Source organism: Halichoeres trimaculatus, unplaced genomic scaffold (genome assembly GCF_033239565.1).
Source record: "Halichoeres trimaculatus isolate MK-OKI-2021-1 unplaced genomic scaffold, fHalTri1.1 fHalTri1_scaffold_11, whole genome shotgun sequence".
Lineage (NCBI taxonomy): Eukaryota > Metazoa > Chordata > Actinopteri > Labriformes > Labridae > Halichoeres > Halichoeres trimaculatus.
This window is the reverse complement of record NW_027437189.1, coordinates 13,337,132-13,350,405: the sequence shown is the minus strand read 5'-3', so window position 1 is coordinate 13,350,405 and position 13,274 is coordinate 13,337,132. Positions and strand designations below refer to the sequence as shown.

The window sequence follows — 13,274 nt, the reverse complement described above, 5'->3', positions numbered from 1 at the left end:
TGTACATTGTTGTAGTAATGTCCCAGATTACCATATACCCTAAAAATCTACTATTAACTAATTATTTTTAATACATTATCTCATGTATAGTCATGAAAAACCTGAAAGAATGAGGCTGTTTTCCATTTGAAACATCTTTAAAGCTGGGGGAGACATTGCTAGTTTCAACATGCCAACTTCTCAGTAAGGAAAGCCACTATTGGCTTTAATTTTCATAAAACTCCATTTGCATGCAATTGTCATGGACTCTGTAGGAAAGACAAATAACATTGGGAAGACAGAAAGCAGGTAAAACGCAACATCATAAACACGTTTAGAACTACCAATGAACTTTCTTCTGTCCATTCTTGTTTTTTTTTAATGTCTAAATATCAACCCTCCTCTTCTATCTGGGCTGGGGACAGGCAGAAGTAACCATAATGAGACTTACACCTGCATGATTTATTTGAATGCAGTTGTCTGCTCTGGAGCAGCAAGAGGAGACTGCTGTGAGTGTATAGGACTGTCTGTCTGTGTTTTGGACAGTGGAGGGACCCACTCACACTGATTTCCATTCAATTCATTCATCAAAACACGCATTAACGTCAGATTCTCCAAACTCCTGAAAAGTCGCAAGAATAGTCATATTCAAAAAACTTGCCAGAGGGGCCTGAGAAGTCATTAAATATTGGCAACATTCAGTCGCGGTTTTATCCACCTCTTTTTTACCGCTGTCATCAGAGCTCACACAGAATGTAAAGTGCTCCCAGACAGCAGAACGACACAACACCACAGGTACACCCTCTAACTCTGTCTTCTCCCCTTGTCTTGGAAACCTTACATTACTTATGGTGTGATGAAGGTTTATATAGAACGTAAAAATAACTGGATTTCCATGGAGCGGGGATGCCATTTGGGGGGCAGGGTGCCACCCCAGTATAAGGGGGAAACATTGAATTGCCAGCCAGTGCATGATCATATTTTTTGGAGTGTTGTCTTAAACCTTCATTAAAAAGTGATTTTTTCATCTTTGTTAGCTGTGCATTGAGCTCTCAAGGTATAAAGTTTTAGTTTTTTGAACCCATAGGTAAATTTACTTTGTTGTAAGTGAGTCAGCCTCATTGTAGCAACGGCCAAGAAACAGCACAGCATGTGACATAAAGTTACGATCTTCACTACAGTTTGAACTGCGCTAATGCTAAGACTGGAATTTACCATATTAACGAGAATATAGGTTTTATTTGTTTTACATCTTGGAAAAACGTAGGACCCCGAGGATTCTGGGATTTATTATTAGAATTGTCCATCTTTGCTACAACAGACAGGACGGCTGATCTACTTACAAAGTAAACACCTCATGACTGAGACCAGCTGTGACTCACTGCTATGAAGCCCAGGGGACAAAAGATGCAAAGACACAGTGAACAAAGTTACTCTACAAGCAGGAAAAGTACCAATAGTGAGATGAAATTATGATACTGTTTTAAGAACACAGTTATCAATGAGGCAGATGTTCGACAAGTGTTTAACAGCCAGAAAATATAATGACACAGAGTGTAATGTTTGTAGACATCAAGCTTGAAAGGATTGTCTTGAAATGCGAGTCAGCAGACCGTCATCCAATCAATGGAGTGTAAATTGCTTTATTGTTTCTGGGAATGGATAAGTGCTTTTTAGTTTAGTAGATGAATTATGTTTTCTTGAAAAAGACAAAATTTGGTCTTCAAAAAGTCTTATCTGAAAATAACTCATCTCTGCTCTACTTTCACTACTGGTAATAATTCATACACCTACAGTACAGGCTTCATTTATGATTTAATCCAAACTCAACATACCATCAAACTTAAGTGAACAATATATGACAAGATGACTTGATGCAACACACATGCTGCAACTCCCCTTTGGATGCTTACAAAGCCTTTCTATTTCAGGTTTGTCCTCTGGAGGCACGCTTTAATGTGATATGACATCACTGAATGTAATAAAATCCCCCACATGGTAAAAGATCTCTGTAGCAGGAGATAGAACAGGTAAGATAAGAAGGAGTTTGCAGGGCTTTGAGCATTTATATCTCAGTTAGGGCTTGATTTAATGAAAGGTGCTGCCGAGTTTAAGGAGGAATGCACTAGAGGCCCCTTCAGGGATTCTTCACCTGGTTCAGAGTGAGGCATTTTGAGCTAAAGAAAACAGCGCCTCCAGAGACGTCAGTGTGTTGCAGGTGTGAGCTGACAGGTGACTGAGAGTTTCAAACTGCATCAAAGTAACTTCTTTCGACTTTTCAATGTCAAAAACAGCTTTGTTTCAATGTGTTTATCTCTAAAATTAAATTTCTCCTCCAGTGTCTCTATATTTTCAAACCTGAGCCTTTTTTTATGAACATATTACTGGTTCTAGGTGACTTAGAGGTATGTAAGAAAGAAGCTTTGGAAGTGGTCCAGTCAATCATGCCAGCCCAGAGTGGAGCACTGGCTTCAGTATAAGCTTTTGGGGCAGAAATGCTGGAAGGCTCCTTTTATACATTTCTCCCTATAGAATTTCACTTTGAAGAGGCAACCCTGGTTTTTCTGAGTGAAACTGAAGTTTGCTTTGAGATGTTGAAGTAAGACGGGAGTTTCAGGGAGTTAGGAGGTGAAACATGAGTGAGAGCTGTAGAGATGAGTTTGTTTTGTAGGAAGAACATGGCCCGGGCACTTTTTTGTAGCAACCTGTCATTCAGATCCCAAAATATTTCAAGGAAAAAAGATAAGGTCTTTTTTTTTCTTCAAATTAGTTACTTTCTTAGGTTTAACATTTTTGTATCAGCTAAAAACTTACTAGTTGGCTGACATTCTAGAAGATAAATATTTCAAGAACTGACTATCTAGATCTCTAAACAAGAACTCAAACAGCCAAGTCAAACTGAGGTTGTATTGTTGGGTTTTAGTCCCCTCTGTATGGTCTGTGAGTGAAATTAGGCTGCTGACTTGGACAGACTTTGAGGGCTTCACAGGAGTGATCTGGTCCTAGTGCTTCTTCAAAGTGACTGGTGATGGGCAGCAGCTTAAAGCTGGCACAAACAGAAGAGGACTCAGTACTACGGAGAGTACTGGACACGTCAGTAATGGTTACATTCAGCTTTAGAAAAGGTCAGAGGTCATTGTAAGTGTGTACCGGCAGCATCCTGAGCCAGAAGACTGTGTTGCTAACACTTGACTGCTGTCTGTTTGGACAGCCTTATTGTTACACAGTCACTGTTTCTCAATTTTAGACAACAGTGTTGTATCCCAGTGCATCGTATCATATCATACTGAACTGAATCGTACCGTGCCTGTTGTATTGCACTGTACCATGCTGGACTGCATTATACTGCTTCTACCTGTGACTTAAAGTGTTGTAACATGTATTACATTTGTATGATGTTGTGCCATATTGTTTCACTTAATTTCATATTGTACCCCGTCATGCCATATTGCTCCTTATATTATCATAGTGTATTGTATCTTGTTGGTTTCCCACTGTACCACAAAGTGTCAAATTGTATCATATATATGACACAGTGAAACAATCACAACAAAGAATGTTATTCATAGATTTGCCTGTGTGAAGTTTCTTTTTTTAAATCTGTCTCTTACCTAGCTAGCTAGCTAATCAGAGAAGTTGGGACAAACTAACACACCACACAGAGCATAGACTGCAAAAGTTTTTTTCTTGACCAACGTTTGATGAAACTTCCAATCACTCTGTTTTGAATGCTTTAGTTCAATTATGCAGCCAGAAAAGCACTCAGAGAGTGTAGACCCCTGCCAAGCATATTGTGATTGTCACACAACACTTCAGTCCTACTCCTACTTTAATGTTATACTTCATTTCAGCAGATTGTCTGCTACAATTTGGTGTTAGTTGCAGGTTTGTATGATAATTTGTTACCTGACAGTGTTGAAATTTAATGACCCAGTTCATATTTCATGTTCTGGATATTAGTATCCAGAATATTGCCAGGATCTGGATCATACTTTTACATCTGTCAGAAATTATCGTGACCTTGTCTTGTGTTGTTTTGTCAATCCGACCATTTATCATGGAGTTACATACATATATAGAGAAAAAGGCCTTATCTTACAATGATAAAGAATTTCCAAAAAGTCCTGGATCCACATGTTGATCCGGATCACCTCTAAAATTTAATCACTTCTTCGTTATCCCATTTTGAACATTTCCTGAAAATTTTATCAAGATCTGCTCATTAGTTTTTGAGTTGTGTTGTTTACAGGCAAAAAGACAAACTCTCCCAAAACCTCTCAGGTGAGGTTTGATGCTATCCTGTGATTTTTTTTTTGAGACTGATCATTTAGTCTCTAATAAAACTGTTTTTTGTAAAGAATGCTTACAAGATTAAAAAGTACATAATTGCTTATCAAGTCAAAGGGAAACACTTGGAATGAGTTGTTTACAGAGCGAGAGCACTCACCATCTTCTCGAGACTTTTGAATAAAAGCATCCACACCACTTTCTCCGTAGTTTCCCTCTGAGGCCACAGTGGAGACGTAGTTCCAGCGCATAGCTTTGACAATGTCCACCATGGCCTGGGCCTGGTAGGTGTCTGGGGGCACCACCCGGGAGAAGAAGTCGTAGCGGGTGTTGTCACTCAGCTCTGGGGCTGTGGAGGCGTAGCTCACCTGAGGAATCTGTGAAAAGAGGCAGTAAGTGAAGTGAGGAATGTGTCAAACACTGGGAAGATGTTTAATACACTTTGTGTCAGTTTATCATACATTCAGCTGGAAGCTTGTGTGCAGTTTCATGTAAAACACACCCATCGCTTCAACAATGTCGCTTAGCATCTGCAGAGATCTCAGCAGCTCCTTCACCCGCCGTTATACCGGCCACAGTTTGCACTCTGCTGCTTTAAATAGCCCTGATGATCACAGGCTTAGCAACTTTTCTTTCTGAGAAATATTTTCCACACCAGTCAAGCAACACTAATCTGTTCATGAATTCTTCTTGTCTCCGGCAAGAGATGATCTGCCTCCAGTGCTGCAATAATACCCAGAGTTCTAGTCAGAGATCACAAAGCGAATGATTGTTTAATGGGAAAGACTGGAAACTAAAAATATCACCTAATACGGTTACTTGGAACAGTTTGAAGAAAAAGAAGTGAGGTGGAATCTGGAGGGATAACTAGCTGGGATGGAAGTCAAACTTGTTGAACTGAAATGACTTTATCTGAAAATAGTCACTGAGAGAAGTCCCAGCAGTAGATGGCGAGTGCAGTTTTCAGAGTTTGGCTTGTCTTCACATGCTGCTCTTCTAAAAGGTTTAACTCTCTCTGTTCTTAGTTTAACTACAGAACTCTTGGAGAAGCTGCCTCCAGCAGGAAACTCTTAGCTGCTGTGTAATCTCAGCTTCTGCTTGCTCAACTTATTTCAGATTCACGGCTGTTGAAGCTTCTGTGATCTTCCTATGGCTTCTGTGCTGCGCTGTTAGGAAGCTAACTGACCAGATTTTATGATGTTCAATAATGTTTTTCATGGTTTAACTTCAAATGTGGGCATACTTTTTTTTGCTGATGCAATATATTTTTGTCCTGATTTCCCATGCTTGATATATTCAGACAGTGTGGCAGCTTCTTTAAAGTAGATAGTTTGACTGCATGAGTCAGTGTTTTAATGCATATGAGCAAGCTGTGACTACTTGTCCTCAAACTACGTCAGTGTCTGTGAAAACATAAATATTCAGCATATTTTATCTTTAAAGCATCAAAATCAATACACCACAACAATGTAGGCTATGAAACAAAAGAAACTGCGCAAGGAAGTACATGAAGTTCAATGACTGACGCAGCTCCATTGTGTTTCATAAGAAACACTACATCACAGTTCAGTTGAATCTTAAAAAGAAAGATGTGCGTCAAATAGAATCACATTGTAGAGTCTGTTTCTTTATTAATACACTGTTAACGTAATTTTAAAACTTTATTTCAGGAAAACTCATGGTTTAGGTAAGGAGAAAATTTAGGAATGCTTCATGACATTACAAACACATCTGTAGCTTAGTTTAATTTACCGAGTGTCCATTAAGTCTCTTTACAAAAATATATTTCAAAGGCAGTTGATAAGATTTCTTGATCACATTTGTTCACTGTACTCAGTGGTATACATGCCAACACTCTTGATTTCTAATTTCTCCCGATTTATCACGCTGATACCGACTAAAGAAGGCTTGTTCATAAATACTGTGTAGGATACATGTCATCAGACCTGGCAACCCAACTTGGTAGCAACAAGCAGATTTCAGCATAGAAGACAGAGGTGAAAATGACGTTAGCAGGCATATGAACTGTGCAAAGCACAAACAAAATGTTGAGAGGTGAGAGAGAAAAAACTTGTGGCAGCACAACGGAAACCATTTGCAAGAAGTCAATTTTTCTCAGACGCAAGAGAAGGTCTGCGTCAGGCTGGATGAAATAATGGGAGCTATACGGGAAGTAAAATGCCGGGTAGCATGAAGATCTGTTGTTTTTCAAAATAAAATTGATGCACAAACAGTTGTAATTTGACTCTTCTTTGACCGCACACTCAGGCTACTATGAAATGTAAACACAAAATCACACCCGACGACAATGGCAAAAACGTTTACTGTTTACATTACTTCCTATATATGGGGCTTGTTCTCATGCGAAGTTCAGACAAGAACGTGAACCCACGTGAGCTTCTACTCTTGCCATTTCCGCACCCGGCACTGGAGCCAGCCACAGCCTGTATCTGGAGCTGATGTGAGTGGCAGCTTGCGGAAAATCTGCACTGAATCTGGACTGCAACCATTCATTCTGGAGCCAATGTGATTGGGCGTAACGGTGGGAACGCAGTAGTTATCAAAGTTTTTCGTCACATTTAATTTGTGTATGGTATCCATGTCTGGTTTATTGAAACTAAACTGGATACACAGACTTATTGAAACTACAGGGTTATGTTTAAGATACTGTATACCACACAAAGATACGGAACATCACTGATCTAAAGCAAAAAATCACTGATGCCATCGCCACCATTGTTGAGGCTGTGCTACAGCCAACATGTCTTGATGTGCTTTGTGCATCTAATGGTGTCCATATGGAGGCATATTAAATTACTTTAAAAAATTCAGTACCTTCCACTTATTTGTCTGTTCATTTATTTTGCTTGTGTCTTTTTTTAATTGTAAAGAGAGTTTATGGACACCCTATAAAGTGGGGACCAGGAGGTCACCAATTCAAGTCGTGGCACATTTCAAGTTTGGAAGTGGGGCTAGTAGCTGTAGAAGTCTTGGTTTGACAGAGAATTGACAGGTTGGGTCTGTTGGTTTTTTGTCTGTTGAATCAAAAATGCATATAATTTTCTTCATCCTGTCTGTAATAGCATCTTGTATAGGTCCCATCCCCTTGAGCACTTTCATTCAAATAAAGAGATGTGTGGATTGTGGAAAAAAAACACAAAATGTCTCTGAAAATCGTCTCAAACCTGCAGTTATATGAAACAACATGATGGGTGCTACTTCTCAAAGGATTCCAAACTTTATTTTCTCAATTTTTCATAAATCTCAATTTGGAAATATACGCATCAAGTTTCAATACTAAAAGGAAAAGTTCCCCCTCATTTCACATCTAACAGAGGAACATCAAAGTACACTTTTGCCACAAACAGTCCAATTTCACCAATATTTGCTCCAGTAACTGCAGACACACCGCTGAGAAGACGATCCCGTCCCCTCCTCTTCCCTTCACTTCGCACAGCGGCAGTCTTTGATGTGGACAGCTTTAGCTCTGCCATGATCCCACCACTACTGCGCTCCCTGCTTGTCTCTGCAGCCTGTCTGTAGAGCACAGCTGTTCAGTCTGCACCCATGACCCACAGCTCCTAACAACTCCTGAAACTCTACACCCACTTCCTCTCTCTGCCACAAGGATCCTCGTGTCCAAGGCTGGGTGACACCAGGACGAGGGCGTCCAGCGCAGCACTTGTAATGACCTCCCCTCGTGTATTTTTATTGCAGCATTTGTAAAGTTGTGCTTCAGTGCAGACTTTGCTTTATAAGAAATGACTTGTGCTGCTGCAAACATGCCAGTCAGAAACAGCCTTGTTAAGTCGATTCCCTTTCAAATGGGAGAGGAGGCGGTGAGGGAGAATGTGCATGTGTTAATGGAGGATGGCCGTGTAGCATGTCAGTCTTTTGGACTGAAAGCACTCTGATGTCCTCGTCCGTCACGCTACGCCGTGTCCACACAGACTCTGTCTCGTTTTGAGCTAAAATAGCTTGTACAAATTGCACTGCTTCACATTCTGTGAGCACCGGATGACATCAACTAGAAGTTAGACATGCTTAAGGCACGTGTTCCTGTGGGACACACTTAAAGACGCAGGACCTGATGGGGTGTGTGGTGTGGTGTGTTTGCAGTCTGTGCCCTGAGGACTGGCAGCGGTCAGCTGACTTGTTGATTTAACACCTGGTTGTGACAGCTGGCTGAGGTAAACCTGACCCATGAGTTTGCTCACTTTGTGTGCAGGCGCGGAACAGTTCTGCATTTTCATCTGTGCTTCTCTGCCTCCTGGAACCAAAAAAAAAAAACGTGTGAACCTGTTTTCCTTTTGTTTCTTTTCACACTCTGTTGACGTCATGGGCGAGATCTCGCAGAGTGAAATTGGAGTGCTGTTTGGAGGTGTTTGCAAGGTGTTAATGATGTCTCATTTAAGATGATTACAGTGTTTCAGCACACATACAGCCATACAGTAAATGTTCGCTTCGTAGCTAGCATCCTAATATCTGCCTGGTGGGGACATGCTGTTTTTGATCATTTTTTACCCAACATGATTAAAAAAAATCACCTGTTATCTTTAAGATTTACGGAAACTCTAATACCACAGCAGCTTTTCACAACACTAGTTGTACCACTGCTTTATCTGAAGTATCCTTTGAATTATAGTCTGAAAAATGCAGATGAAAGAATGCTCTTTTAGTGGTAAAATGTCTGGCACAGTTCATTTCAGTTGCACCTTTTCTGATGTGAGATTTTTACAAAGATAAGTTTCTGTTTTGCAAAATCTTGCTGGATTTGAAAAACTCTGTGTCAAAGCTTCCCCCCTCCTTTAATCCCTTTCTTGTTGTGTTTTTAATTCAGCTGCTGTCATGTATTGTATGCTCTTGCCGTGACGTGTCCGGTTTCATATCTGCCAAATAAGTGGGAGCTGCAGCGATGCTTCCCTGTGTTGTATTTTTCACCTGAGGGATTTTCTCTCCTGCAACAATCACACAATTTCAGCATTCTGTCAAGAACCGGGACAGGCAGAGCTTATCGTGTTTATGTTGGCGAGATTTCCTGCTCACTGGACGCCGCCGATAGTCCTGAACAGTGTGCTTCCTCTAATAGAACACAGTCACTTCTTAGCATTGACTCAAGAAATTAAATTCCTCAGCAAAGGCCCTTTCTGATCTCTTTCGGGAATCAAAAGGAGCAGGGATTGGGAGGAAAAATAAAGACGTGTTTTTGTATCGTATGCAGGAGATGGGAGAATATCTTGGCAGGGGTTCTGTGTTTGGAGCTGCTCTGAATTCAGGGGGCTCTCCATTCTCACAGCCAGATTCAGTGGTAAAGATCTTAGTAGGTTGTTCAAAAATGTTCTTGTGGCTGCTTTTTAGTGATGCTGTGTGCGCTTACCATCTGCTCAGGCTGAGACTAAAGCAGCTCAGCTTCCTGTCCTCCGTTGTGAGCTTATTCACCCTATCACTTCATACAGGCTCTACCAGTATATTGTGTTCCCCTGAAGTTTGCAGAAGTGCTTTAATCTGCACCCCCTCCCTCCAGTAACATCCTTTTAATTGCTAATGGGCTTGGGAAATATGCTTAATTGCTGTGATGCGGGTCTCAAGCAGATTTTTGATGCAGATTTAATGTTCAAATCACTTGCTTTAAATAACTGTTCCTTTTTAAAAATTCAATGAGCTCATTTGGCACTGCATCAGTGGTGGAGTAATGATGCTCATTAGAACTGTACAGAAATAATATACATCTGTACTGTATGCAGCAGGAGGAATATCAAAAGCTTTCATCAGGCTCTGGAAGTGTTTTAAGAGATACTTTCCGCAAATAAGTCAGCAGTATATTTTTAACCTGTGAGGGAGAGAAGGACAAGGTGTTGCATTAACAACCTTTAGATACTGAAGTTTCATCATAGCCAAAAATAATTATGACGTAAAAAAAGAATCTGAGGTCGGCTGAGGTCGGTTCAGCACGGTTTGGGACGGTTTGGTACAGTTAAGCCTGATCTCGTTTGCGTTTCCACAGCAAACTGTGCCCTCTTGTGGTGGGCCGCGTGTAAGCCAGATGCCGGAAGCCGCAACTGTTAAACAATAGCGCAACGCCGTAGCAGCTTACTCCGCTATTAAGTCCAACAAAGAAGAAAAACGCGACACAATGAACAAAGAGCACGGATGGAAGACATGCTGCATTTCGTCCTCTCTGTGATTGGCATGTAGCTCTTTGATACAAAGAACAATCAAGCTTTGTTTCGGTGAAGACTGTGTGCCGCCAGGAGAAATGCAGCCGCTGTCGGGGTAAGTGACGATTCTTTTGACCAATTAACAGTCTGCAGTGTGTTGCTCCACCTTCCGAGAGCGGATCGGTTCAGTCTGGCACCCATACGAAAGGGTCCCAAAAAAGTAGGTCGGCTCGTCTCGGTTTTTAGGGATCTGTCCCGGGATGAGTCAGTGGAAACGCTGCAAAAAGCGCGTACCGAGATGAACCGAAACGGTCTGGTTGGTGGAAACACGGCTTAAGGCTTCCTGCTTGTGAAATCTTTAAAACAAAAGCAGCCAAAGCGAAAATTTGATGAGTTATGCTGAATAGATAAGCAGGATATTGTCTGCCCTAACCATAGACTGTTAAATAAATGTACATAGTGTCTGTGACATCATTCATTTGATTCTGATACAAGGTTTTGAAGCCCACTGTCAATAGAGACCATAATGCTAAACTCAATGTTGAACTCAATCTAGCTAGATTTGAGTTCAACAGTTTGGACAAGGTAAAGCAGTGGGCCTTCAGCATCCTGTAAACATCCTGTAGCAGACAGCCACAGGATGTCTGCCTGTCAGTGAATCAGCCATGCCGTTGCAGGAGTAAAACCTGTAAGCATAAAAGCTTTTATAACGAGTTATGACTAACCATTTTTAGTGCTGTTTATGCAAAGTCCTCATGCACAAATTAGTTAAAGGTAGAGTCTGCAGGATTTTCCTAAAAGATACAATTTTATCTTTTTAGGAATAATCCTGCTCAATTGTCACCTCTTGGGCCTCTGTACATGTGTGTCAGTGTCTGTGTCTGCCTCACCCTCTCCTCTGCCTGTATGTTATCGTTTTGGTTGTTTCGGGGTGTTTCTAGGCTGAGGTTACCTCAGCTAATCACAGCACACCCACTGTAAAAGGGAATTTGTGTGTTGATGACAGCTTGTTGTAGATTCGATAGAGGATGTAGCACGGGGAAAATAAACACAACTAAAGTGAAGCGAAATGCCAAACGGATAAAGCTTTTTCCTAAATGAGAGTGAAGCTTGGCTCGACGTTCTCTCGCTTTTTGGCACTTGGAGAGCAGCATGGGACAAAGAGTGACACAGGTTTGTTTTCAGCTAACCAGGTATGTGCCCAATACCCATGATTAGCTAACTGCTAACATGCCAAGTTAGATGCATGGCTCTACAGTCTCTCTCTCGGAGAAACATATTGCTACAGGGGGTTGCTGGGCAAGTGTTCGCTTAGTCACGGTCAGAGGCTGTGGGTGTGCGCTGCTGCTGGCACTGAGCCAAGGAGGAGGAGCCCAGTTTGGTTTTGTGTTAACTTACAAGTAACGAAAATTCCTGCAGAAAGACTAAATGCTGGTCACTTCTGTTTCTGTAAAAGTCACAGCAGGGGGGTGTTGGAGAGTCGTACCTCATGTGCTCACTCTTTGCTGTAAAGTGTACAAGTACACCCAAACTAGAAAACCACTAACACAGCATAACATAGCAGGGTTCAGTGAGTGTAAAGCTGTAGTGACAGTGTAGCTTTGTGATGCCGTTTCTGCTGGTTCTCACTTAGTGTAAGATAAAGTGACTGCAGAGAGCCAAATTGACGCATTATTCACATAGCGTAGTCTGCACTGTTACTTCACCATTAGGAAGCAGCTGGATACACCACTGGATGTTTTCCAAGGTAAAGCCTCCTCTCAGTGAATCCCCACAGTATGGATTCAGTTAAACAATGCTGTTCTTGGCATTATAATTGATCAAACTATTGTGTTGGAGAGAATTTTTATGTGCTTCCTCACTTTCAGCTACTCAACAGTTTCTGTCTTTGTGTCATTAGGGCTCCTCACTTCTGCCAAGTAAAAGAAGTTTGTTTTCTGCACAGCTTGGTCTGACACTGTGACTAACTGCAGACCCAATCTGCTGACTCATAAAGTGCATTGAGATCTTTCAACCCATTGTTACTGAGATCAATATGGTGAGACTGAAGTTAACAAAGTAAGCTCCACACGGATGCTCACGCCAGCAATCAAACCCTGCCCTGGCTTTTTCTGCAGGGTATCATCAAGGCTTTATTTGTGCTATAAAACATTCACTGTTTTCAAGGTTTTACAATCTATCATGTTACCCTGAAATACATGAAAAGCTTTTTTAGAACTGTGTTTGGAGAAAACTGTATTGCTTTACATTTATTAAGTACAAGTTAAACTGTCATGAGGATTTTCATACCCATTCACACACTCCTGATAAGAGGCCCACAGGATTTGGAGTTCAGCGTCTAGCCCACGGACCCTCCAGAAAGTGACTGTAGATTCAAACCACCAACCTTTTAACTGATGACCAACTCTACCACTGAGGCACAGCAGCCACTTAAAGATTCATTTATACACGTTTTGCTTAGCCAGCCCTAATTTTCTAACCCAGGCACCATCTATGTTACAACAACATGGCCAAATAAAAAACATTAGATAGGTCAGAACTTAAAAATCACAACACATATGGGATCAGTATTTGTCTATGACCTCTTTGTTTCTCTGGTACTGACCAATCAGATACTGGTACAACAAGGCATCGTCTCTTGGCGCCCATACCTACCCCTCACCTTTCACCCAGCTCTGAAGAAAATATGCTCCTCCAACATCACTGCAGCACAAAACTCCAGCCTATTCCCTGCATGTGTGCTCTTTGCTTTATTTTATCAAATCTGAAAAATGTAAATGAGGAAAGCTGAAAGCATCAACAGGGTCCTGAATTAATTTTGGACTCACCGGCCAAACTGGCTGGTAGATG

At 41.3% G+C, this 13,274-nt stretch overlaps 1 protein-coding gene across 3 annotated transcripts in view; it reads right to left on the bottom strand.

Annotated features, from left to right (window-relative positions):
- LOC141799057 (metabotropic glutamate receptor 4-like) overlaps positions 1 to 13,274 on the bottom strand; it is a 220,922-nt gene that overhangs the window by 70,805 nt on the left and 136,843 nt on the right. For all 3 annotated transcript variants that reach the window (XM_074681114.1, XM_074681113.1, XM_074681112.1), the window contains one exon: positions 4,427 to 4,643. In XM_074681114.1, the coding sequence (XP_074537215.1) occupies positions 4,427 to 4,643 (217 nt within the window). The remainder of the gene's footprint in view (positions 1 to 4,426; positions 4,644 to 13,274) is intronic.